General features: G+C 34.5%; 1 protein-coding gene across 17 annotated transcripts; it reads left to right on the top strand.

Annotated features, from left to right (window-relative positions):
- The first annotated feature begins 835 nt into the window (after positions 1–835).
- LOC149738295 (neurexin-1-like) lies at positions 836–25,937 on the top strand. Of its 17 annotated transcripts, none has more exons than XM_089874925.1 (32): positions 836–2,068; positions 2,187–2,284; positions 2,570–2,587; positions 3,046–3,075; positions 3,882–4,022; positions 6,400–6,560; positions 6,748–6,774; positions 7,654–7,815; positions 8,966–9,187; positions 9,303–9,410; positions 9,592–9,711; positions 9,805–9,969; positions 14,533–14,728; positions 14,784–14,897; positions 14,994–15,086; positions 15,158–15,187; positions 16,097–16,216; positions 16,764–16,817; positions 17,440–17,611; positions 18,396–18,521; positions 18,588–18,732; positions 20,026–20,173; positions 20,235–20,414; positions 20,484–20,603; positions 20,882–20,899; positions 21,875–22,062; positions 22,474–22,642; positions 23,076–23,162; positions 23,594–23,776; positions 23,842–23,981; positions 24,058–24,109; positions 24,815–25,937. In XM_089874925.1, the coding sequence occupies exons 1-32, from the start codon at positions 1,323–1,325 to the stop codon at positions 25,465–25,467; spliced, it is 4,986 nt and encodes a 1,661-aa protein (XP_089731051.1). In that variant the 5' UTR covers positions 836–1,322; the 3' UTR covers positions 25,468–25,937. The 17 variants fall into 17 exon arrangements, with proteins under 17 accessions (XP_089731051.1, XP_089731060.1, XP_089731043.1 ...); XM_089874934.1 differs by having other exon boundaries at positions 15,158–15,220; positions 25,046–25,937; XM_089874917.1 differs by having other exon boundaries at positions 15,158–15,220.
- The last annotated feature ends 2,032 nt before the right edge of the window (positions 25,938–27,969 follow it).

Here is a 27,969-nt window from a genome sequence, read left to right as displayed (position 1 = left end):
TAAACATAAGATCATATGAAAAAGCTATGAATGGTCCTGGCGATAATGGCAACTTGAAAGGACTACTCAATAATTTATGAGCAGTATCGGTAACTGTGCCGTATTTTATATTCTCTTTGTCTTATTGGCACTCCAACAAAAAGGAAATATAGTTAATATAAAGTTCAACTTAACATTACGTATTCAGGCAGAACATTATGTGTTTTTATCGATTTGAAAATTAAATATTTTCGTAATATTGAAATGTTTGAAATGAATGAAACAATTCATTTTTTTGCGAAATAAACGGTAACGAGGCTTTTTTCTCTATCCCATGTTATCATGCTACAAATTACACAGCAAGAAGTGAAAAACAGACTGCAGTATAAGTTTAACCTATGTAATTTAAAAAGCTGCAAGCAGCAGACGAGAGATAAACATTTACGGTGCCGTGGAAATGAGAGTACATAAGAAAAAAGCCGACTTCTTCTCAGTGTAGCAACATCGGTCAACAGATGCCACCAACGGAGTTTAGTTTTAGATAGTAAGGAAGATATCTGTTATATTCCGCTTTTATCAGTTCGTGTTTAAACGTTCATTAGAATTTGTAAAGTAAATTTATTAATTACTAGATAAGCGTAAGTACAGGTCTGTTTGTAGATACTTTCTATGGCTAGATGTATTTTCGAAAACAACCAACGTTTTCCATTGCAATCTTCCTGCATCGATCAGGTTGTAGTCGGACCCAGAGAATTCGATCGATCTCATTGATTGCATTGTGTTTGTTGGTGCCGGCGTTTCTTTTCAATGCTAATTTGAGTTCATAATGCAACGGACCGTGCGTGTAATGTACTATCGATTGCTGTAGGTTATGTGGTGAACATGTAAAACAAGGTGTTTAAAAAATAACACATACTGCGATGTTTGGTACAACAAAACAAACTACATATCCCACAACAATGCAGCCATACGGTCACATGTTTATGAGGCCCTTCACTGTCTATACCATACATAATTAATGCTGGGCGTTTTAAATATAGAAATACGCTTTAATATCACATATTGAAATTGAGCTAGTACGTGGATATTGAAGCTTTTAACAAGAAATAAAATGTAGACGTCAGAAGGTACAGATAAGTTAATAGCTTGGGCATTTCCTTCATTCAACGCATTCGGTTTCAAATACGCGAATTATATATTTTTTTGAAATGAGCAAGATACAGCATGTACTAAAATAATAAAATACGTTTTATTTTTAATACTAGACGTACCTCAACGGTGAACATTAAACGAATACTTAAATGCTGTAACTTATTCAATATCAAACTAGAAATCAATTCACAATGCTCTGCTGGACTACTGCTATGCCTCTACGTTTGTTTATTAAGTTGCTGGTAATTTCGAATGTAGTGTCAAACACGATGGCGAGATGGAGTTATGATTCAATAAGTCCTGGTCATACCAGACGAGCAAAGCAATCTTTTACAAAATCAACTGCTTTAGCAGCTGAATTGTCAACATCACCATCTACTTACCGTTTTCCTGGCACAAATGGTCAATTCAGCAAATTCCCACCGTGGAACACGCGTGTAAATATCAATCAGCAAAAGTCTTTGTCTTTACAATTTCGCACACAGCGCGAGAATTCGTTTCTGTTGTACTTAGATGATGGCGGTCGAGGAAGTTATATATATCTGTCATTGCGTAATCGGACAATTAGATTACGATATAAGTTTGGCGACACTGCTCCTGCAGTACTTACTTGTGGAAGCAACTTAAATGACAAACGATGGCATTCAGTTTCTGTGCAACGTGTGTCACCCTCCATTACTTTGACTGTCGATGGGAATTCTGTCGTTGGTGTTGTACAAATTACTTCTCATTCGGAACTCATCACTGGTAGTTATACCTATGTTGGATCACTGCCAAAAAACTACCGGACACAAGCATTGTCTTTACCATTTGCATTTTTTGATGGAAAATTTGTTGGTTCTGTTCGGCAAGTTATGATAAATGGAAGATTTGTGCGAACAATTTCGAAGCAACAAGTTCAAGAAATACCTGGAAATCAACTATGTTCCGAATTGCGGTGAGTACTCTACTACTGCAAGTTTTATACGTTATGAATATACACCTTTATTACACTGAAATTTAATATAGCTTAATATAAACTAGAGATTACATGTTCAATACATTCAATCATTTAGCAACCCGTGTCAAAACCAAGGTGCATGTTACGTTAAAGAAGGAAAACAAGCATGCGACTGTTCCACCACAAGGTTCGACGGCAAGTTTTGCGAATTACGTAAGTTTACTTCTTCAAATTTGTGGTTTAAACCTGGAAGCCCAGGTCGAGGTTGAAAGAATGACTGTACTGTGTTTAACACTTGTTATACTTTGAAATTTAAAATAACTGCTTTCCATCCTTTTTAATAACTCATTTAATAAACAAGTATTCTTTAAAATAGTAAAACAAAAATGTTTTAATGTAATTAATGAATCTTTCCCACCCGTCTGATGTCCTTAACTTACCACTTTTTATAAGAACTTAATTAGTTAAACTAACGTAATCATTCGCTGCCTGCAACAGAAGTACAGAAAAACAAAGGTATGGATATGTTGCATGTCCGCGCATGCTAAAATTTGTTAGTTGACTTGTGCTCTTCTAGTCGCTTTAAGTGAATATTTCATCGAATTTTTTCTTTTCCATCGCCGATATGTTGGAAAGCCACACACACAAATAGCCATTGGCTTCTTATTATAAGAACACTTTTATAAAATTTTAATTTCCACAACTTTAACTGTTAATGATAATGTCAGTTGCTGAACAATAACGCTGTTAACTCGGGCATTGCTGAGGCCAGACGGTAGGTTGTATTTATACGAACTCCCAAAAGACTATAGAAGGGTAATTACGGCATCGAGGAATTTCAAATTCAAAGCAGTTGTAGCATCAAACCGAATGCAAAACACTGGTTTGAAATTCAAGTTCCGCACATTAACATCATCCATGTTATGTTTATCTTTTGCTTTACAACGGAATAAATAAAATCAATTTTTAAACAGACTTCTTTGAAATATATCAGAACGATAGAGGTAAGCGGAACAAATTTATGTTCTACTACCTTCACAACATCATTCATTCGTCATCAATAACATTTTCTCACCAAATGTTGTTTATTCATATTATCAAAATCTGTGTATGTGCGTCTTAAAAACGATGGTTCCGAAAACGCTGACGCAATAAAAACGAGTTAATTACAAAAACAGTAAAACGTTAACCCGATAGACAAGTTCAGTTGAAATTAATATTTTTTAAACTTATTTATCAAAACCACTTTAGCTTTAATAGTCACGTCCATTTCGCAAGAAAAAATACCAATAAAAGTACAATAATTGTTTTTTGAATATTATTTTGTTTAGGGCCATATAAGAATGTGGCCTTCTTGTTTTTAAGTTATGAACTTTGTATTGCTGTTAATTTGTTCCTAAAAGTATGAAATATTTATTTTAAGCTGATATATAGGCTAGGCTAAGGTTTCAAATAAACGCGCGAATGATATTACGTTTCCAGTTTCGTAATTTAATTTGATGACAATCCCCACCTAAAAAAATTAATACATTCCATAAACAAATTCATTTTAGATGTTGTCCGCTTTCATTTTAGATTCATTTTAGATGCATATTACTTGATATAAACCTAATATTTCATTTTTATTTCCTAATTTGTCAAGTGAAACACAACTCTGGATCTTAATGTTGTAAATAACACGTAATGCATGATTGAGTTATTGCTTGATGGCTGAAAACGTATATACTAATTTTACAACGCATAAATAAAATGGCATTAACATGTACGATAGAGTAAAGTAAGTAAATTTTGTGTTGTTCTTACAATCCAGCCATCGATGAAGCTGTAGCAACGTTTCGTGGTTCAGAATGGCTAAGTTATGATTTAAGCCAACAACCAGTTTCGAGTTACAGCGACCGGATCATTTTATCATTTAAAACAAGACAAAGAAATGGTCTAATGTTTCATACAGGTCAGTATAAAACGTTTATGTATCTGTTATTAAAGCAGTTTTAAACATTTAAATACCACAACATATGTTTAATTTTAAACACAAAAAAAACTATGTATATAGTAGGCTAGCATGATAAGAAGCGTAAGATAGAAACACTTTTAAATTTTCTTTTACGACAAACAAATAAATTGTCACAGAACTATTTGACAGTAATTTCGTGACTATATAAAACTTGCGTCAAAGCCAGTTGTTATTAAACATACGATGGGAGAAGATGGCACACTTTTTAACAAAGAACATTCAAAGAAATAGGGAACTATGTCCTCATGACTCTCATAGACCGTTGTTAATTGTTTAAAACACGATCAGGATATCTGGACATTATGTGCTAAAGGTGTCCCATTTTCTCCCACCCTACTATATAAATAGAATGTAAAATAAAAAAGTGTCTTTTTAAGGTACAATAATGCGAAATAATAGGGTCATCATATTAAATGCTTGCCGAATCATAGTAAAACCGATAAAATTTTGTTAAAACAGTATTTTGTTTGATTTTGTCAAATGGAATTAGTTTCGTTTTGTAACGATAATGAGAAAAGTATATAAAGATATAGGTAGGGGTTAATATGACTCAAGTTACGGTTGCTTTTAGCGCAATAATTACGTTTTAAAATTGTACATACCTATAGTTTATGTGAAACTAGCACAAGAAACTAACACAATCATTTTATTTCGTCAAGTTAACACATGTTGAAAAACACAATTAAAATAATGCTTCACTTTGTAATTTTGCAGGTGTTTATTGTGGGACATTAAAACATTTGTTTGTAATTCAATAACTTATACCGCATAGCTAATTCAAATATACTGTTGTAATAACCAGATATTGTATGAAAAATATATTCGAAACTCCGTCACAGGCACTTAGAAATAATTTATGAGATGTGGCTTATGCGTAATATAATGTAACACAACAATTTGTGACAAAAATAAACTTTATTTTAAGTTTTTATCAATTTTCTGTTAATACAGTTTAAATACATTCAACTTAAGTTCTAACAATACCGTATCAACAATAAAAAACGGTATATATAGTAGGGTGGGGAGAGATGGGGACACCTTTTCATTCTATTTTATCGTCCCATTTGGTGAGTAAACAAAAAAAGAGCATTAAAATAATTATGAAACCCTGTCCTCGCCACTTTCATAGTTAATTGTTTAAAACACGATCAGGATATTTGGATATTGTATACAAAAGGTGTTCCATCTTCCCCTACACTACTATATTTTGAAATATTGGGCAATATGTGGCTCAGTATCCAATCTTACCCCACCCTACTGCACTAGTTGTAAAACATACATCCCATATTCTATAACATAAAATATATTTGGCCATAGAATATTTTGCATCGTTCGTTTTTTTATAAAAACATACATTGTCCCGGCATTGATAGTTTTTTTAAAAAAACTGTAGATTTTTGTTGGTGCTGCAACAATTGTATAAATATCCTTTAGTAAAACGCTGAAAGAATGATTAATGGTTAGTTTATTTTCACATTATGCACTGATACACTAACGATCGCAATTTTGCGTTTTTCATTACAAAGATGATCGATATTCAAAATCCCAGTAATAATTACCTTAATTTTTAAAATTCTAAAATCAACTTAAAACAATCGATAAAATCATTGCCGTAATTCTCTGTTTTAATGGGCTGTATTACAACTCATAGAATGGTGCTCGCTATTTTCTTAAAAACTATCGTGGTTTATTTTATTTTTTCGTGTTTTACAGAAGCAACAAAAATAGTTACAAATATTGCTGTATTTCTACAAAGGCAATATTAAATCAAACATTATACTCAACCGACAGTAATTCAACTGACTTATAGCTCTAAAAATGCCAGGCGATGTAGAAAGATTTTGTTCTCGGATCTTTCCATGTTTTCCACATAGTGTGCAACTGGCCTTGTCAAAATCGAATACTTTTCAATTGGAATGTGAAGCGACAGCCCTGCATTATTAATGGGAGTTACATTCCTAACGATTTTGACTTCATGGACAAAAAGCCATAGCAAAGTTATAACCCATTTATAACCTTACAATTAAAGTATATGTATAGGGAAACTAGGCCATATTTTTAAGTTAGAAATTGAACAGATACGCTTGGGAATAATACGTGATGTATCCAAGCAAAAATCAAAGGCCCTCCTATGTTGGCGTGCTTGCTTCAGCCATAGCGTATTAAATAATTAATGACAATGAACACGGGCGTTGCTACCAAAACTTTTTTCGTTGCTACATTACTACACTCACTCTTTGTGGTACCTGCGATTATGAGAACAAATGTTGAAACATCGCTTTTACGCCCTATGTTTAAAGGTAATGTGTTTCAGGAAAATCCGCCGACTTCGTGAATCTATCACTTAAACAAGGAGTGGTACAACTAGTTGTGAACCTTGGATCTGGTGCAATTGAAATTTTGGTCGAACCAGTTAACGGTTCTTTTAATGATAACACTTGGCACTCAGTGACTGTGAATCGGACGTTAAAAAGGGTAAGTTTAAATGTCTTTCTTTATACAGTTCCACTTGATTGCGTATTTACCGCTGGAGCACTTTTTGGGGAAAATCCCATTTGATCTAAATTGTAGTGGTTCCAAATATTAACATAATATTATTTGTTGAAAAGCATATTGTATTTGACCTAATACGAACTTGTTGCTACCTGCTGATGTATCTCAGACGACGGATAGAAAAGGCGATGCCATGGTAACGCATCTCCCGTCTGTTGTTCCCCAACCAATCAGAATGTGGTTATCGGTATTCATCCAGTTTTCATATATCACGAATGTTGTTTACCCGGATGCGTGATTCCGGTGTGATTGTATAACATATGTTTACCCGCTCAAAGATGTCTTCGAGAAGGGCGAGATAGTTTTAACTATTGGCCGTTTACGTCATCAAGTGACGTCAGTCGCTGTAGATGCTCGTCAGCATGTCTGGCATTGTCATCACCGTCGGCGTCACTGCAATATGTGATGTTTAGACGAAGCACGGGAGTTAATGAAAATCGGTCATGCATGAAATGTTCTTACGTTATCCTATATTAATCTATATTGATGAAAGTTGTTTTCCAAAAAGTTGATGTGAATACGATCACCGAAGGGATATTTATATATGCCAAGTCTTTCGATGGTATATGTATATAGGTGTTAGTTTCCTTTACAGTTCATCTCGCCATCGAATTTTCCCATACCCATGAATTATTTATTTGAGAAAACTCCAAGGGGCATCTTGTTGGGTTTGGTCGCCTGCTTTAACAAAAGTATAGACCCGAATTATTGTCATTGTTAGGCGCGCTTTGAATTGGGTGGGATGTTTCTCAACTAATTACGTGACGACACAACCGTTGTATATGAGGCAAACAATACATTTTATCACGCATTAACTTCATCAACCAAGGAATATTTACCAACCACTTAAAAAACTGGTTGTTACGCATATACTTGTTTCTTAATTTAATGTATCCTCTGCAAACTAAACAGGATGTTTTATGCTAGATATCACTGACATCTATTATAATGCCAGTGCTCGCAAAGCATTTTACTTTCTACATTATTCTACAATGGAAACCATTATTTCTATAAGGTGGATATTGCTGTGGATGAGGCTCGCGTATTTTCGCGTCATATTCAAGACGAATACTCTCAACTTACTCTGGATGACGTCATATATGTTGGGGGAAGTCCAGATACGTCACAGCTACCCGGGTCTGAAATTCCAAACAATTTTATTGGTTGTCTTAAAGAGGTAAGTTTACATATATTAAATCCACACAAAGAGGCACAAAATCTTTTTTAAAAACAAAAGGTGAAATCGTTTTGCAAACTCAAGGTCATGTGATAAATTGTATACGCCTTGCCTTATGCATGGTTTATGAGTCGTCTCCGTTGTTATAAATTATTGATTATTTAAGCATCATGTTACTTTGTTTATGAAGTGAAGCAGCTTGACTTCGATATTTTCTTTTTGAAGAAAAACCTTGTTTAAATTTTGACAAACAATATAAGCGTTGATTGTTGTGTTGAAAGTGGTTCTCAGGAAGTAAAGTTTCGAATTAAACAATTTGCTGCTTTGTATGGAATTATTTGTGCATTTATGTGATGTGAACAAATGATAGGTTAACGATATGCATAACGTGTTAATACTACGATCGTGTTTTTTTTAATTATAATAGTTGGTTAGCTGTTGTGTTTCCCCTTCAGGAAAGCCACCATTCCAGATTTCTCGCAACTCATTTAAAACTTTTAAGTTTATTGAACATGTCAGAACTGTCTCTTTAAATGTAAAAATCCAATTTTCGAGACAGCAGACTTATTTTGAGTCAGTAATCCGCTTATACTCTTATAAATATTTAATTTGGTCTGGGTGTAGTAATATTTGGCGCACCAGCGCCATCTGCCGCTAGCTTACACGATAAAGGCATTAAGTTTAGGTTTATTACAACATATAGTAACGTGCAGTAAGATATGATAGTACATAAATCTTATAATTTCTGATCTTGAACAAATATCAACGAGTCGCGAGGCTTTAGTTATATATTTTTGTAAATATTTTTGTTTACTACAAAATGGGAAGAAAAGGGTATATAAAAACATGAACCATTTTATCCCGCCTTAATATACATAATTATTGGTTTTTGTTCCTTCTTTATATTTAAAAGCATAAACAGTTGGTAAGCTACCACTATAAGGTCGCTATGTTTTTGCACTAATAAAGATTATAGATGTAATCTTTACACGAATTCAAATATGATATGGAAGGGCGTCAATGTGTTAGCCAGTGCTAAAATTAGCCGAACCCACCGAAACGATATTCCGGAAAATGAATAGATATAATTTGTTCAACTAGCGTTCCGGTAGTTGCGGTATTTGTAACCATTACAATTTGTGTTATAAAGGTTTCTTATGCCAACAATGACTTCATGCGTTTGTCCTTGTCTCGGTTAGCTCGTGACCATGATAGAAGTCTATCGGTTAACGGGAATCTTGATTTCGTATGCGAAGATGAAGACGTGACCGGTCCTCTTTCTTTTCTTACACCACAATCGTATCTTCTCATACCTGGTTGGAAAAATTCTCATCAAGGGTCGATAGAATGTAATTTCAGGACCAACGAGCCGGTAGTTTACTTTTTACTTCAATTTGTCCAAACTATTCACCTTATTTTTCATATCGCATTAGCTTTTCATTCCTTGGACGTAAACAACATGTTCAAAGTTTTTGTTTTTTATTTAGAACGGTTTGTTATTGTACGGCTCCGGTCAATCAAGTGATGTATTTGCTTTGGAGTTAAACAGAGGCTTGATGTACATTGTTTGCAATCTTGGATCAGGGGTATCAAGGGTAAGAAAATTCCGATCAATAGCATCTTAGTTTTTAAAAAAAAAAAACAATTCAATTCGTTGTGGTAATAATTGTACATATATTGATCGTGGTAAAGTGCAACTAAATTATTATGCTTGAAAACAACAGCAGCAGTAGATAATTTTTCCTTCGCTGTTATCCACTAGTTGATATTTTATAGTATCGATCCGACCGTAATCGGCGACTAGACGATGGGGAATGGCATCGTGTTTCAGTCAATAGACAAGGAAAAGATATTTTGATGTCAATTGATGGTGTGGCGAAACGCTTTCAAGTTGAGGTAGGTTTACTTAATTAATGGTTTATTATAGTTAAAAACTCTTATGTACGTACAAAAACCTTTCATAATGTTTGAAATTTACATATGTTGCAGGGAAGTAATACCAACTTAGACCTAAACGGACCGCTGTCCTTGGCCGGTGTGGATTTTGGTGGAAATTTCGAACGACTTCCTTACCTCTGGACTGCCCCCCTGCGGGAAGGATTTGTTGGTTGCGTTCGTGATCTACGTATGGACGGGGAAGAACTAGATGTCCAAGTAAGCATCTTTATAATCAAATAAATGAATATTTACCGACGGAATGTGTGTTTCCTCTGTTTATCATGTTTTAACTTAACAAAAAAAATTCAAACCGTTCTTCAGTTGTGAAATAAAAGGTCAGACCAAGTCTAGTACACCGAAAAGGTTAATTTAATGTTTGTTGATGTGCCAAAGATTTGTTATATGAATTATTTATGAATTTGTCAAGGCGTAGAAATATATGGGTAGCGGCCACCACCATGCTTAATGTTTTAGTTCTAATGTTTTACTTATGTTACGTCGTTTGCGTGCGGTATATTACTTCTGTACGTTTGCGTGTGAATAACAGCGTCTTATATTTACATTTTGCTGTATAGAGCTGTTTGCGTGTGAATAACAGCGTCTTATATTTACATTTTGCTGTATATTATACTGAAACGTTATTTAAAATTATTAACAAATAGGGCTACTGTTACGTAGTAGGGCGGGGTAAGACGGGACATCTGTATCACATAATAACCAAATATCCTGATCGTGTTTTAAACATTCAACAACTATGAAAGCCGTCTGAATACGGTTTTATAATTCTTTAAATGCTCTTTGGTTACTACTAAATTGGACGAAAAAAGAGAATGAAATGATGTCCCATTTCCCCGCGTAACAAATGTGTATAAATATATGAGTCTTTAATGAATGAATGTAACCTATTTACCGGCGCGCGAGAGCAACAGACATTTTCACAGGTGAGTTATTTTTCAAAAGCCTTGAGTCCACTTTTAAGGGGTTTTACGTAAGACACCTTTGTCGTTGCTAAATTTGGACAACAAATTAACATCGACACATTGATTAATTTAAAACTGTAAAATAAACCGTAGGCTACCAACCATGCTCCATTATACTTGTTATTTTCAGCGTGAATCATTTATAGCGATACTATATAGTATATACATTATTTAAAAGTTCTTTGATTAGAACTGGGATGTGCCGAAACTAATACAGCTTGTTTAGAAGTGAATATTCACATAAACTGGAATTTAGATGATAATTTATCCACGTGAAACTAACTTAGAAAACATTGTTATAACCGTCGTTCCTATAAGTGTGTTGCTAAACACCGATTATAGCATGTATTATAAAGTTTATTTGCGTTTGTAACTTAAGTCCGTCGCAACGTTTATTGTATTTAATTCGATGTCGACCTTGACTCAGCTGTAACGTATTTTATTTTGCAAAAAGGAGTAAAAGGCAGAAAAGCACACCTGATTTAGATTCGGCAGCATAAGTAGAAAGTGTGGTGGTTATACAGTTGTACTTTTTATACGTTTGTTACTCAATGTAGATATATATATTTTGCTTTTAAGAATGGCAACCACAAACGTTATCATAAGTGACCATTAGTATATTTATATAGAATGTTCTCCGTCAATAAATATTCTTTGACAGCGAAACTTTAAAACACTTAATTGAAAGTTGTTTTGCATATGCCACTTAAATGTAATGGGTATTTTTTCAGTTAACGAGGTTTATTGCACAACTGACGTTTCGTGAAGCTGGTTTATGATATTGGGAAACCTTAATTTATTATCTGTATAATGGAGCAATCTTTCTACGATAAGGCATAGTTTAACTGTTGCTATTATTATAGTAGGGTGGGGGAAGATTGGACACCTTATCATTGTATTTTCTCGTCACATTTGTTAGTGAACAAAGAAAATTCACATAATTATAAAACCGTATGCTCTCGACTACTAGACCGTTGTAAAATGTTTAAAACACAATCGGAATATTTAGATATTCTGTGCTACAGGTGTCCCATCCTACTATATGTATATTGCGAAATGTGCCATATATATTTCAAGGTAACCGAAAACTATATGACAACATCTTTAATTTAATGACATTTCATCGAATTGGTTGTTTTTTTAAGTCGGCAAACTAGAAAATCTGGTTCCTCAACTCCGTTCTGATTGTGTCGTAACGTTATCGCAAGCAAAACCCTTAAGTAATTAACAGAAAATAGAATTATCTTGATTGCTTGGCAGTGTTTTCTTTTGTTTCTATTCCCTTTAATGCATTATGTGTGAAGAGAATACGGTAGCTTAGATCATTTGAATGTTGAAATTTATACGACTGTTTATACATCTACACCACTAGAAGTTTTAATCGAACATAGGCCTATATATTCTTCATATAGTGCAGTGGGGGAAGGTGGGACACGTAACCATATATTGCCCAATATTTTCAATATCAAAATACATAACGTTTTTTTGGGGTGAGACCACGAATTAGTACTATCATTCCTTTATTAATTGACAACAATTCGAAAATTTAATAAAACACACGAGGAGACATTTAGCGATTCGCACAACAGGTAAAATTTTACAAATTCGCTTACAAACAGGGTAAAACGGGACACTTCTTTGTTAGTTTTGATTAATAAGTGATTTTATTCTTAGGAATACGCGTAAATAACACAAAATAAAACCGCTTTAAAAATTAAAATTAACCTTTTTTTCTTGTTCCACCACTATATAGTTTTTAACACTACAAACTATAATGTGAGGAAAGATAGTACAAATAATTGAAATATTTTTATATATTTTTCAAGTTTTTTTTATGAATCTGTGAACCTAGTTTAATGGTTCACACTCGCCAACTACACAATTTCATCGACTTTACTATGATTTAGCAAGCATTTAAAATTAGCGGCTTAGCCTACATTTTCGCATTTTACCTATTCAAAAGATACTCTTTCTATTTAACACATTATAAATATTTAACAACAATAATCGGCTTTAAGGCTCGCTTTATAAAGTCGTAATAATACTGTCAAATAATTCTGGAACCCTGCTATATAGAATTATAAAAATATTGTTCCAATTAGTATTTGTATTGTAAGTTTTTAATGTTCCCTCGCTTTGAACTTTCTATACATTTATTTAAAAACTTGTTGTAGTAACTGCTGTTAAGTGTCCTTCAAGGGCACACACAATAGTAGCAGCGATAAGCTTTGAACCCGAGCCTTCTAGGAAATATGCAGGCGCGCTGGTAGTCGGCAGGAAAACGCCTTTTTCCTTTTAGCTCGAGAGAAAGTGGGGACCGAATCTGTTACAAGTGCAAGTGATTCTAGCAGTCGTGCATCAGTTACTAAATTAACGCAACAAAAGTGTATTGGAAACCCGACACGAACATAAGTTGTCTAATCAGCTAAAGAGCAGCAGTAGTCAGCGTACATTTGCCTATAGCAAGCTGATTACTAATTAATAGTTTGTACTTTTTGTCTCTTGAGAGATATACTTTCTTCTATATAGCTGTCAAGAGGCTTTATTCTAGTCAAATTATTAATGCTTTCTAATGGGTCAATTTATTGTTATGACGTTGTATACTGCGTCTGCGGTCCAGTGTAATCTGTAATAATGTGCGTAGTGCGTGTATAGGTTGTACTGGAAAGGAAACAAAATACTGGTGTAGTCAGGTATAAGGTCGCCAGAGAAACAACTCCTTTGTAGTCATTGTTTTTGTTTATGAAATATTTTAATAGGGAATTGAGAAAATAAATTTATTGACTCATAACCTATGATTTTATTTACCCGAAATAGTACTGGGGAGTTAAGTTTTAATTGCAACTCAATGCCAACATATATCAAGAATAGTAGCTTCATAACTAAGTCAATTTGAGTACGATATAAGTTTGAAATGAACGTTTTTAGCTAAAATGTAACATGAGGTGTAGTACTTCCATCAGCATCTTATATTTGTAGAAAACAAGTTAATTACAGCTTTTACTTTTTCGTTGTTTTTATAAGATGGATAATGGATATTTTCACCATGAAGCCCCACGTCTCATGTATTTTGCATGGCTTTGAAGAGCACTATCGACAGGGAACCAAGGCTTATCATTTATTGCTTGTATACTTTCCTTGCCAGAAAAGTACAAACCTTAATTATTGTTGGCATATTACAGAGAGCTTTTTACTGGCTATTTTAACGTTTAGAAATATTTCCAAACAGCTTCACGAACCTAACATTTTAAAAGTACGACTTATTAAGTGTTTTGATTTATTTTTATAAATTTCTCGAATATATATTTCGGAATGGACATAACTGTTCAAAGTGCAACGTCGGCCTCATCAGTTACTGTCCAAATAACTACACTTCTGTGTCTACAATGTATGCACTTGCACGGACCACCGCTGAATATATGCACTAACTATTTCAAGGTAGTTACCGCATACCTTATATACGAAGAATGAACGCATTAGGTTTTATTTTAGTTCAGAGCTGGCTGTTGACTAGCAAAAATGTTTTTGGGGCACCAAACCATCACACATAGTACGCAATGAGACCCAGTGTGAAAGCAGTGAGTAACCTCGCCATGGAATGGTTAATAAAAGCTTATTATACTGATATATAATTAACACAGATCAGAAAAATATCTTATACGATAAATGATAAAACATTTTTTGATTGTCTCTATAGTAAATATGTTGGTATACAGCATCAATTCGTCCATGCACATTGAGTAAATTATTCCTTTTTTGGTTGCAAAAATAACTAACAACGCATTTTATTTTTATAAAGTCGCTTGCTAAATCACGGGGAATCGGACTTACGCCGGCATCATTGTCACGGGATATTGGACCCTACTGCCGCAATCTTGGTGAAAGCAAGTGTTCATCAAATCCGTGTTTTAATGGAGCTACATGTAAAGATGGCGTGAACCGTTTTATTTGTGATTGCACCAATACATCTTACAAGGGAGACACGTGTAGTGAAGGTACCTATTTAAAAACACATCGCATGATCTTTAACTCACCAACCGTTGTTTTCAGCTGTCATGGCATCAGGATATGATGGAACGCAGTACATGAGGTTTCCTATGACATATACTGTTCAGACTGAAGGCGAAGAGATTAGTTTAAGATTCAAAACACCTCTTAGTTCAGGTCTTAATTTAGATTACGTTGTAATGTACTCAACTGGTTAACATAACAACCATGGAATGATATACCAAAATGAATATAATGTTTTTTATTATTTAGGATTGTTATTTGCAACCACCTCGAATAGGAGCAGAGACAAAATTATGATCGAAATCGTTCAAAAAGGTCGAATCAAACTTACAATCAATATAGGTCTGTAATGTATAACCAAGCACTCAATTATCAAATAATTGGTTTCATGAACGTAATATATTTTTAAACAGACTGTTCAATGAAAAACTGCACAGCACCTCGTAAGTTGTATTATCTACACTTCATCATGCACTGTATGTTTTGCATGCCACATTTTGTGTTGTTTGTACTTTAACAGTTGTATTAAATTAGAAGTGATTTTGTTCACGGGAGTAATTAAGTAGCCTTATCGGAAAATTAAACTTCATCTTAAGGAATCCCTAAACTTTTATACTTATAGCTCGGTACATTGCACAAGAAACTGTCTTTCTTAGTTGTGAGCTCAATCTCATTAATAATTTACACTATGAACCTTGTGTTCCACACTTCCCTTGCTTTCCTACCCAACAGTAGTTAAGCCAGTAAATTGGAAATAGCTGGAACAAATTCAACTCTCTACTTCGATCGAACTAATCTATTGTTGCCAATTCCGAACACTTTAGTTCGCTTTTCATACACGTGTTCTTTTCAGGATTAATATGATTGTTGAAATTTTCATCTAGCTTTTTGGATCATTCCATTTAATTGTTACCCTCTGATTAATAATTCAGTGGAAGTAAAACCCATTGTATCAAGGAAGTAAGAGTTGCCCGTCGGTCTATATTACAAGCCTTATTCGTGTCGTGTCTAACAACTATTGACAAATGATTTATTGTAAAGCCTGGTGGTAACGAACCACGTTCATCAGCAAGACCATAAGGACCAGATGTTCCGATTTTTAATTATAATCTTGCAGCTGGACCTCACGAGCACCTCGTGCCCACAAATCGATTTATATTTCAGGTTTTATTAAATATCAATAAGGAAGATTAAGGAACAAACTTATCGTTTTGCGGTGTCATTTTTATCGACAATTAATTGAGTTGAAAGTGAATATAATATATATAGACCTACCCTTCACCACTGTTTTGTATTGACCTTTTTTTTATTGAAATATCAACCCAAACAAATATGAGATATTGTTGTCATAGGTCAAGGCCCAGACACAATGTATATAGAAGGTGGATTTAATGATCGAGCTTGGCACACAGTGACCGTGTCAAGAAGAGGACAAAGAGTTGCACTTAATGTCGACGGGCGAACCAAACAAAGTGAGTTGACTTAGTTAGTCTGTTTGAAAAACTTGGTTTTCTTTTGCCAAGATACATTGTGTATATATAATACTGAAGTTGTAAACGAAAATATGAAAGTGGTAATATGTTTGCCTAAACGAGACCGGTTTGCGATGATTCCGTATTTTTCGTTAGTTGGCGTGTACATGTTGAATGATTGATTTATGGCAAATAAAACGTTAGTAAGGAAAATGCGGATTTTATGATCATTGGATCCTATATACCCCCCACAGAGATATATGTATAATGCATAAGCTAATCATAGACTGGTGACGGCCGTCAACGGAGCAGTCCGTTGATGTTGTAACGTTGAACATTGCTGTAACAATGCTAGATTTTACGACATAAATGGATTTTTATGTTCTCTAATGGATATTGATTGGGAATGTTTCCTGGATAATGTTCCATTCAGACAAATTATCCGATCTACACATATTAGGTACATCGGGTAATTTGTCTGAATATGTATAAAGTCTATTTCAAAGCCATAGCGCATAATTCATTTATTCACATTGTTCTGGTTAAGCACTGCCAGTCAATCCTGTCTTTGGAAATAAAGAAGACCAACATGCACTTGTTGGTAAGGTCCACCACGCCTTGCACTTTAGTATTTAGCCCAATGCTGGGAGATGACTTTTGTTTGGAAACAATGCCAAATTAAAGAAATCACTCCTATTCAGTTTTCCTGCTATGCACGTGCCCTTTACTCAACACACCTTCAAATAAAATAAAGTGATTTTAATGCAATGACATATCTCGAAACTTAAAGGTTGTGAGTTTGCTTTCACGATTTGAGTACAACCCACAATTAATAAGCTTAGATTTATTGAGTTTATATCTCACACATATTTAGTTCAAATGTTTTCTTTTGTATTTTTAGAACTAGCATGTTGTGTCTGTAAAAAAATAAAGTCTGAAAAATGACTTTGTAAAGTTTAAATTGACATAAAATTGAATTTACAAACCTATTCAGATATTGTAGCAGAAATAGCCGTGTTATCTTTGTATTATGGTTTCCTACGTTTTGTCTTTTAAGACTGTCGACGGACAATTGCGCGAACTTTATTAATATTTTAGTGTGATTATATGTAAGATTCTGTGAAATAAACATATCAAGATCGTGGGACACTTTCCCAATCGGGTGTGGCAATCTAACACCTATGCACAGGTATTTTAGTTAAAACAATTTATCTTTTGTTCAGGAACTCTTATTGGGCGTCATAATAAATTAGAGTTTGACATCATTCACCTCGGAAGAATTATGACATCACAACCCACTTCCTCAGCCGGGAACTTCGAAAGAAATGTTATAACTAGTGGTTTTGTGGGCCATTTAGAAAATGTTGTTTTTAATCAAAACTATCTAATAGATAGGTAAGTAATCTTCAAGGAACATACCAACAAAAAATCAAACTTTGTATATAGATAGAAATGCCTATATAAAAGTACCACCAAAAAAATCGTAGCACTTTTTTGATCATTTTTTCTAGTGTTATAGTAGGGTGGGGGAAGATGGGACACCTTTGACACATAACAACCAAATATCCTGAGCCTAACATCGGTTTATGGGAGCCGTGAGGATAAAGTTTTATAAAAATTTGTTGAATGTTTGTTTACTACCAAATTGGAGGCGAAAATAGTTTAAAAAGGTGTCCCATCTTCCTCCACCCTACTATACAACGAATGATTCTCGTTTGTGAATACAAAAAAAAATATTTTATTAATTGTGAATTTTTCGAATAAGCATAGTTACTTACCGAGCTAGGTCAGTACTTTCCTCGAATTTACAAAAGTAATTTTCAACCTTTTTTGATAAAAATATGCCTCTCTGGTCCCTGAATTTAAAAAAAAAACATTGATCGTATAAAAAATTATGTTTAAAAAATCGAAAAACTAAAAAAAAGTAATGATGGGAAATTAAAAAAAGATCTTTAGTACTTTCGAAAATATGAACGGCCAATATTGAGTAACATTTTACCCGAAATATCTCACGCCTTATCGCATGGTCGAGTTTATTATTCCAGCGGTTTGATTTCATTCGATTTTTCAGTCTCGTTTTTTCGAAATTCGGTGGTGCCTTAAGAACACACTTGGACGTCTCTATCATATACAAATTTTTGTTAGCAAGCCATTTTAACATAAAAAATTCGTTTGTTAGTTGCATGGATTCGTCGATACAATGTGTTACAAATGCATCGTGGGGAAATAGTTTCATTGTCGCTAACCCAGTCAGTTTTCGTGGCCCAGACAGCTACATAGCCCTCAGAACACTTGACGCATATGTGTAAGTAATATTTCATTTGTTTTGTTACAGTTTATACAGTCCTATAACAAAATAATCTCTTCACAGGTCCATGAACTTATTCTTCAGTTTGAAGACAACTGTTCAAGATGGTTTGCTTATGTATAACGCCGGATCCGGTTCTGATTTTATCGCAGTTGAAATTGTGGCAGGAAAAATATACTACGTCTATAACCTTGGCAATGGACCTCAGGTAATCTTTATTTATACGTGTAATAGTGTGGGGAAAGACGGGGCTTTTAATTTGATATGGAGAAAAACAAATACTCATGTGTATAATTCGATTATTCCCCCAAACAACGAAGTGCGCGACAAAGGCGGTTACTGTTGTCAAGTATTAAAAATCGGTCTTAAACGAATGCAACATTTTTTCAATAGCTCAAAAAACCATGTAATATAGTAAAAAGTTTTTTTTGTAAACGATCGCTGAATGTATTAAAACTATTGAAATTTTGTAGTTTGCGAGTTTTAATCACCAATAGTAACGAAGTTACGTAAAATGTGAAATAAAATATGTTGCACAGTTGATTTTGTCTTATAAAATAAGTTTTAGTTTTGTGAAAACAACTGAAGTATATATACATGTAAAAAAAAGTAGGAGTCAGTATATCTGAAATTAGGAATAAAATTAGCTAAAAATACCGTTTTAAATTATATATAGTAGGGTGGGGGAAGTTAAGACACTTTGTCAGATGGGACTTTTTTAATTTTCTTTTTACGGATTCCCATTTACTGATATTCAGAAAATAATGTTACGGAATTATTCAACAGTATTATCACGACTATATAAAACGTGCGTCAAAACCGAAAATTGTTTTTAAATTTAAAAAAATATATGTTAAATAAAAATGTTTTTCTTTAACAAGTGAAAGAATGCGAAATAGTAGTAAGGCCGATGAAAGTGTTTAGTTTGCGAGTGTAAACGTTTAAACTAATTTCATAGGTTCATAAAACAACCTGGAATACTTCGTACAGTTTGATTTTGACTCATAAAACAAGTTTTTGCTTTCTAAAAAAATAAGATATAAACATAGGGAAATTAGGCATGTGTCAATATTATTTTAATTTGGAAAGAAAAACAACAACAAAAAACGGTTTAAAGTTATATGTATAAAGTTTACATTGCAAAGAAACTAGCACAGCCGGTTAATTCAATTTTGTGTCCCATTTCTCCTCACATTGTAGTTTTGTAGATTTTTATTGCCAAATTTCGTAAGGTTTGCTTTTAAATCAATAATTAATACCTCAGGGGTAATTAAAACATACTATACTAATATAAGATAATACATGTTAATCAATTCAAAATTCAGTCAATTTATTGTTTGGAATTGTATCACCCCGAAACCGTCTTATAGTTTAAGTTTTAAAAAAAATTGTCAATATGTTCCTAACGGTTCCGTCTTCTTCAACCTTACGTTATAAAATATTATATATAAGATGTTAAAAGTAATGTTGTTGATAGCGTGACAACTAATACTTTTTCCAGATTATGTCGGTTGCTCCAATTGTAAACGACAACGAATGGCATGATGTAAGAATTATCCGAGATGAAAAAAATCGTCACATTCTATCTGTTGACCGCGTTCAAGTGACTCATCGCGGGACTTCAGCCAGAAAGAATTTGGATCTAAGTGGTATAATTTGTGGATTGTATCTTTGTGAACTACTGCAACTATTCGTTTGTTTATCTTTCAGGTGACTTGTATGTTGGTGGTGTAAGGCAAGATATGTTTTACAACAAATTACCTGAACAAATTTCATCACGAACTGGATTCAGAGGTTGCATAGGTTCTCTAGATCTAAACGGAAGAATATCAAGTATTATCGGAAGAGACCAAATTTCATCGGCTGGGACGGTGGTAATGGGTTGTTTAGGTAATGTACTGTCGTTGGATCACAAACGCACGCCTTAAAATGCTAAAACTTACAAATTTGCATCCATAGCACCTACTGCTTCATGTACGCCCGACTCATGTAGCAATGGAGGAATTTGTCGGCAAGAATGGGATAATTTCTCTTGCGATTGTAGTATGACGTCATACGTGGGAAGACGCTGCCAACAACGTAAGTTTGGATTAATGTTAGATGCAAAACCATTTTCATTACCAAAACAAAGATTGAGCATGACAGGGTGGCAGAGAGCTCCTGTATTTCTGTCTTTCCTCCATTGGTTATCCCTAGCGCTGCATTGTGAACTAAATTTCATTATTTCTTTTTAACCATTTCACTTACATTTAGTTTATCTGAGTTAATTCTCATTAATCAATCATATTTTCTGTTTGCAATCCAACTTCATTTTCCCATGGTCATATGCAACTTTTAACCACCATGCGTAACTACAGACGTTCGAACATTGCCCGGTAAGCTATTGTTGTTTGACAAAAGTGACTTCATTATGGTTAAACTAATACTGCATGCTTTAATCGAAAACAGTCATTAAATTAATAAGATTTGCTTGTGTAAGTATTGTTGTTAATTATTGTACATATGTGTCTCAATACGAAACTACAGGCGTTTGTTTTAATAATTGGTCAACGGCTACTAAGCTAAATCTCACCAAATTATTATTTTTTTTAATCGTACTGTTTTTGGGATATCGTTAAAAGATAAACAATGCTGCGTCGTTTTTTCATTGTAAAGGGTGCACCCTCAATCAAGATGCGCCACTGTTTCCTCGGATTTATACTTGAATGAATATAACTACTTAAGACTTAGATTACTGATGACTTGTTGTTCAGCAGTTATAAAAAAATATTAAATAGGTTCTCTTCCAATTGGGTTACTAAAAACAGAAGCATACGTTTGGAAAGCTAAATCGGTCGACAATAAACTGTCTGGTTATGTTTGATATTTTATGTTGAAGTATACAATAACACTCTATATGTTGAATTGCATTCGATTATTTTGTTAAGTGATTTAGCAATGAAGGTGTAGAATGCACAGTGGAGAACCAGGACCATTTCTTCAAATGAGCTCTTTTAGCGGATTTACCTCACGATAATTTTGTGTTTTCATACAGAGGACACAACATACCGATTTGGCCCGGGAAATGGTATAATATTATACCGTTGGATGAATACATATCCCAGCACAAGGGTCGATGAATTCACTATTGGATTCACAACCAGTGTGCGCGATTGCGCCATCATGCGGGTCGATGGTAAAGTCGAACAAGACTTTGTGCAACTTACTATCGTGAGTTCCTACGGTGGTATCCCGGTGCCCCAAATATTAAAACGCTTAAGAATAAATACGACATATATTTTTTCCGGTACCACCGTTTTAGATTACGTTAATTTTATTTAATATGATACGTATGTTTCATATGACACTAGCGCCCATGCATTCGGTTGCCTTCTTGTTTTCTGGTGGAGCTATCACATATAAACTTCCTCTACCGCATCGAAGCGTTCGTTATGACGTTCTCAATATCTACTTTGCAACAAGCTCATATAATGCGGTGATGGCGCGGGTGTACTCGGCCATGACCTCGACACCAAAAGATTACCTTCAGCTGTCCATAGTGAGACAAGAGTTCCGGTGTGATGTGTTGTAGAACAGTATTCGGATGTGAATGCACGGTTTGGCTTACCGCATGGCGCGTGTCAGATGTACCTTTGATGCTCCAATTGACTAAAACTAAGCGGTTTCGTGTCAACGTTAACAATTTGTCTTGTATTAATAATTTGTTTTATTTGCTGTGGTAGAGTTGAATTTCGAAGTTGACTTGGTTCAAGACCGGTTGCTGTGAGACGGATTGTTAAGGTGTTCAATGTAATTTAATATTTGCAGTGGTGTTCTGCATTTTCGCATCATCAAATAAGTATGAAATTTGCAAACTGTTTTACATAAGCGCGGGCGCTAGTAGTCAATCATAAATGTTCTCAACCGTAACAATCACAATCCTACAATGACCAAACATTATTCGTACCAGGAAAATGGTCGGGTGACTTTGCGTTTCAACATTGGTAATTCTGACGTCAAACTTCAAGAACACTCTCCAGTTTCTGATGGCCAGTACCACACCGTGAGAGTACGTCGCAAGTGGATGAATGCCACTTTGCGAGTGGACAACTGGCCGGAAAGAACGGCAACCACTACAGGTATGTCGAACCTTGAAAGGCGTATTTGCTTTGAGTTTTATTAGTAGCAAATAGTTTTTTTGTAGATTGTCTTTTTTACGTTTGTAACGGGTGCATGGGATACTTAAATATCTGCCGATTCCTCCATGTATAGTAAGCCCGCCTGACAGTTGGATAGTTATGTAATAGCGTCGTAGCTAACCTAACTGCATGCGCATCAAATCATTGTTATGAGAGTAGTGAGTTTTGCATTAACAGAGCTCATAACACACGTACTAACCATTCTTTACGTTTACGAATAAGTAATTCACTTTGTGCGTTCAATCTTCCGTTACACTAACAAAAGTCTTGTAAGAACCAAAATCCAATCGCGTTACTCTTGCTGGGGTAGCACATTGAAGAGTATTGACGCAACAACGTCAGTTGAATTTCACGTCCTGCTTTTCTTGTATAGGGGGTTCACGTGACAGGTTTGCCCTTGCAAAACCATCTATACCCACATCAGTTCTTTCCACTGTTGAAACGTGGCTTAGAAGCAAAGGTACTAACATGGTTAAACAACCACGCATGATCCTGTCGTGTAGCTTTACTGTTTTGTTGTGATAACTTTATGATAACTTTTTCCGAAGCAATTGGTTGCTACTCTAATATGTGCACGAAACGGTTATGTTATTGTTATGCTTGTACTGCACGACTTATATTAAAAGCATGTGTTGATTTGATTTAAAATTAGCGGATTTTTCTCAAAAACTGTATACCAATAAAAACGCCAGTCATGGTGACACACATTTTGTTAAAGTTATGTACAGGGTAAGGAAATGGGAATAGGTCTAAGACGTGCCTTTTTTAAAATGTCCTTTTGAAAAATCCCGTTTTTATCCGATTCCCGTCTCCCACACCTTTCTATTTTTGAAATATTTGCAACCTTACTATATGTTTTCTCCAAAGAACAAGTATGTTGGTATTTTTCAGAATATAGTAATACTGTTTTCAACTCGCAATCAGTCATTCAAATTGGTGGACTTCTGGACCAGTCATCGCCATATTTAAATTCAATGCGTTCGAAACGGTCACCAGGAATCAGGAAAGCGTTTCATGGACAAATGATGGGATTTTTTTTCAATGATGTTAGAGTGTTCCAGTTAGCAGCACAAGGTATGGCTGTTGTTAAATTAAGAAACGTTGTTACCGAAGGTATTTTATGACATGCTGCTGTTCAGGTGATCCTAGCGTTCAACTAATTGGAGATGTAGAAATAATTGGAGAACATTCTCTTGCAAATCCAACAATATCCGCAATAACGCCACCAACCACGACAATGGCTACTCTTACAACATTTTCGACAACCAAATCCTCAAAGGTTTATTATTTAGCAGCTTAAAGTTTTTCCTGGGAAAAAGATAAAAAGTAACTCTATTATTTGTTTTATAATTTAGACAATGGTCGGCAATGGTTGTGAAGATGAAGACTTATGTCTTAACTCATCAGGTAAGCACATTTTTATACTTCCCCATTTTATGATTTAAAATAAATACATTTAACTATGAGTTTTACTTTAATACAAAAATGAAAAAAATTCTATAAATTATGGAGGTATAGTGCGGTCGTAGATTATGTTCGCAAAGGTTTATCTTTCCTAATTAAGCGTTTCGCTTCCCTTGCCACCTTCCCCCTCCCCCTACATCGCCACACATATACGAACACAGCGTACAAATACTGGGCAATGACACCCTGTAACTCCGCCAAACAAAAAACGCTATACAGCAATATACCTTTAATGCTGTGGACATGCATGTTAATCCTTGTTAATAATACAGTTTAACCGCAATGCAGTATATACGCCATATTCACAAAAAAAACACTATGCGAAATGTATGGCGACCATGAATATTGAAAGCATTCAAGAGAGAATGACGCATTTAAAAAAAAACAAATAATATACAACTGTTGCCGCGAAAAAATATTTGCGAGATACACATAAACTATAGTTCCGGTAGAACTAAACACACGTCAGTGAACACGACGGGATATACCTCAAATACCAGAAATGTATCACACGACACTGCATTCACACTTTAAATGTAAAACCAACCGCACCGTTCAACCCCTAACCAAACCTATAAATCTTACATATTAAAGTTGGCGAAACTCGTGTTTTTGTTTCTCCCCCAACCGTCCACCCCACTATACCAGGTGACATTGATTCGTATCAACACAATATCGGGGTCTTCGCCGGGGACGGGACAGTCAATCCTGGCGCCAGGAACGCAACGAGGCCAGTTTCAGCCGGCCTGAATCGGAAAAATCCGGTTTTTGTGACGCGCCTGCCGCCTCCGATTCTTCCCGTCCGCCCGACGCGTCCTACCCCCCACACTTCTACCCCCTCACATCGTATTTTTAATGACGACCACGTCACCGGAGCAGCCAAGTCACCAGATGAAGACCAAACGAAATCCGAAGTTGCTTTACCGAAAGTAACCCCAGCAAAGACGAACCAGAATGGAAATATTAATATAAACTCGAATCCACGTGAGAATCAAAGTTTGAATGTTCCTCAACTTGTCACTGGTTCGGTCCCAATCATTGAAGCAAAAACATCGACAATGACAACTGCTGTTATAGCTGGCATCGCAGCGGCAGCAACTTGTTGCGTGTTGATACTTCTTCTTGTAATGTATCGATATCGGAACAGGGACGAGATCTCATACAATGTCGATGAACGAGAACGTAATTATGGTGTGATGCCAAACAAAGGAAAGAAAACTATGAACGTTGGACAAAACGGTTTAGTGACAGGAAAATCAATTCTTCAAACTTCAGATAAAGACAAAGAATATTACGTTTAGAGCAACTTAAACATTAAATATTATCAATAAAGTATTGCGAAAGCACGGCTGAAATTAAGCCAAATTTACACTAAGAACGATTTTGTATTTTCTTTTATTATCGAATACCGCATTACCAAATAAAATTACCTGTATAATTCTTTTAAAAAAAATATAACTGTACTGCTGTTACTTACGTACTGTTAAAAAGAGACGAAACCTGCTATGCGGATAGTGGTAAAACATTAAACATCCAATTACATGAATTTAACATAACATGTAATATTAGTTACACCCAATAAACAACATTGTTCCTATTGTGGATCAAAATAAAAAAGGTAAAAATACTATCCGTTAGATATAACCGTGTTGTTTAACAAGTGAAAACACATCATCCATATATTCAGGTTATCGGAGAAGCAATGCTTAGCCAGTTTAAGATTTTTTAAAAAAGTATTTCTTTTTTGCAAAATACATGTTTGTATGATAAATAGCGTGCTAATTGAATTATAGTAGATTTGGGGTAAGATGGTCGGTGTCAAGAGAGACCAATTTTCAACTTGGTGTCCCGCTTTACCCCAAATTGAAGATGTCAGGTATTGATTGCCAAACCTTAAAAAGCTTGTTTATATTTTAACAATTTATACCTCGATAATTTTAACGTAATATGCCGTTATAATAAACGGTAAGCACAGCTTTAATGAGTGAGCACGTAGAATAATAAGCAGAGATTGTGTGACTGAAAAATGTAGTCTTACAGTTTAAGCGTAAGGGAACAGAATGTAATGTCCTAAGCTCGATACTAGCCCAGCGTAACAAATGTTTTAGTTTTAGTTTTTTTAATAAGAGATAAAGGAGACAATTACTAAATACATTTTATTTATATTTGCACTACAACGTAAACGTAATTTAAGGACGCTAAATGTATACCTTTAACATTATTCAATAAATAATATTCGATACATTACTTCTAACTAAACTTAGTCTTATAACATAAACCAGGTGTATCAAATGGTCTAATTAATGAGTAATTAATGATTATAAAGCTTGTGAGTTAGGTAAACTATCGTACATCGGAAACCCATTAGTAACCCAATATCGGTAACTTTTGGCTTTGCTAAAGATGCGGTGCAAATATAAATGAAACTTACATAAAGTGATAATTTCCCGTTTTCTTTTATTGAAAGAAAATAAATCCAAAATAGTTGTTACGTCGGGGGAGAATCGAACTCGTGACATTAGGATATAATATGTTCACGAAGCGGGAGTAACCAATTAAGCCACGATTCCCTATCACGCGAACTGTCGAATCAGCGACTATACTGTCTGGGAGATTGGGAGGACGCGTGTTATAGTTATAAGGAATGCAAACAAAGATTGACCCTCCTATTAAATATACATCAGTCGACCGTTGTAGAAAACGGCCTAAATAATGTTATGCCAATTAGTTTAATATGTGCTTACTCATCGGGGCTTCTTTTTCTTATTTAAAAAATCGTAGGAAGTCGATGCTTACCGTTATGAACACAATAAATTTAAGCCAATGAATAATTTACAGTTAAACATTTCATTTCTACAGTGATAAGTCGTACTAACCTAATTTCAAGGTGTAGCCTAAACTGTTCTTCACAAAATTTCAAGCTGCTAAACGTCCAGACTATGATGTATGAATGAACGGAATTTATTTCGGCTCTTGAGCTCGAGTTCGTGAAGGGTTTCTCTTGATGTTAATTGATTTAAATCTACAATTTAAAGCATAGGCTCCTCGTAAGCAGTAAAAACGTTAGGGTTTGCTTAGGATTTGAATATAGAGATTAAAGTGTAGACGAGACTGGAGTGTAAACGATTTTCTAACCAAACGAAAACATAAACAGTGCAATACTAGGTCAAAAAATTGCAAACGAAATTGGATTTGGCTGTTAGGAGAAGTCTCGATTTCGTGAAGAATCCACCACAAAAGAGGATAATTAATCGCCAGTTATTTTAATTCTAAGCGTTGCCTTTTAAATTTTAATAAATATAGGTTTTATTTTGATTTTAGTTAAGAGATATAACTGAGATTGTTCGAAAAAAAGTCGTCCAAAACAACAAGAGAGAAAAGCTCTAGTCAGTAAGCACGTATTAAACTAATTGGCGTAAAAAAAACTTTGTTAAAATTAATGTACCGAATACATGCGATTGATTAATACTAAAGGTATATTTTAGAATTGGCGCTTTTAAACAAACAGAAAAGTAATCGGTAAATACTCGCTAACTGGGCGATCTTCTGTACTAGTATGGTGTATAAAACTACGCCTAGTTCAAAACATTTATTAAAGCGAATTTATTTATTATAATTTAAGGTAAGTTTTAAAATTTTTCGTTTTTGAAAAGAATAGCGTTTTTTTTTCAATTTAGCGTTTTTCAAACAGTAAATTTAATGCAAATATGCGATTTTAAATCTTAAAATTTAGTTTAAAATTTATGAATGTACTTGTGGGTTTCAATATATTTTTGTTGTCAAATAAGAAAGGAATGATAGTA

Source organism: Ciona robusta, chromosome 3, assembly GCF_009617815.1.
Source record: "Ciona robusta chromosome 3, ASM961781v2".
Classification (NCBI taxonomy): Eukaryota; Metazoa; Chordata; class Ascidiacea; order Phlebobranchia; family Cionidae; genus Ciona; species Ciona robusta.
Note: the sequence above shows the minus strand (reverse complement) of the source record. Positions and strands in the feature narration are given on the sequence as shown.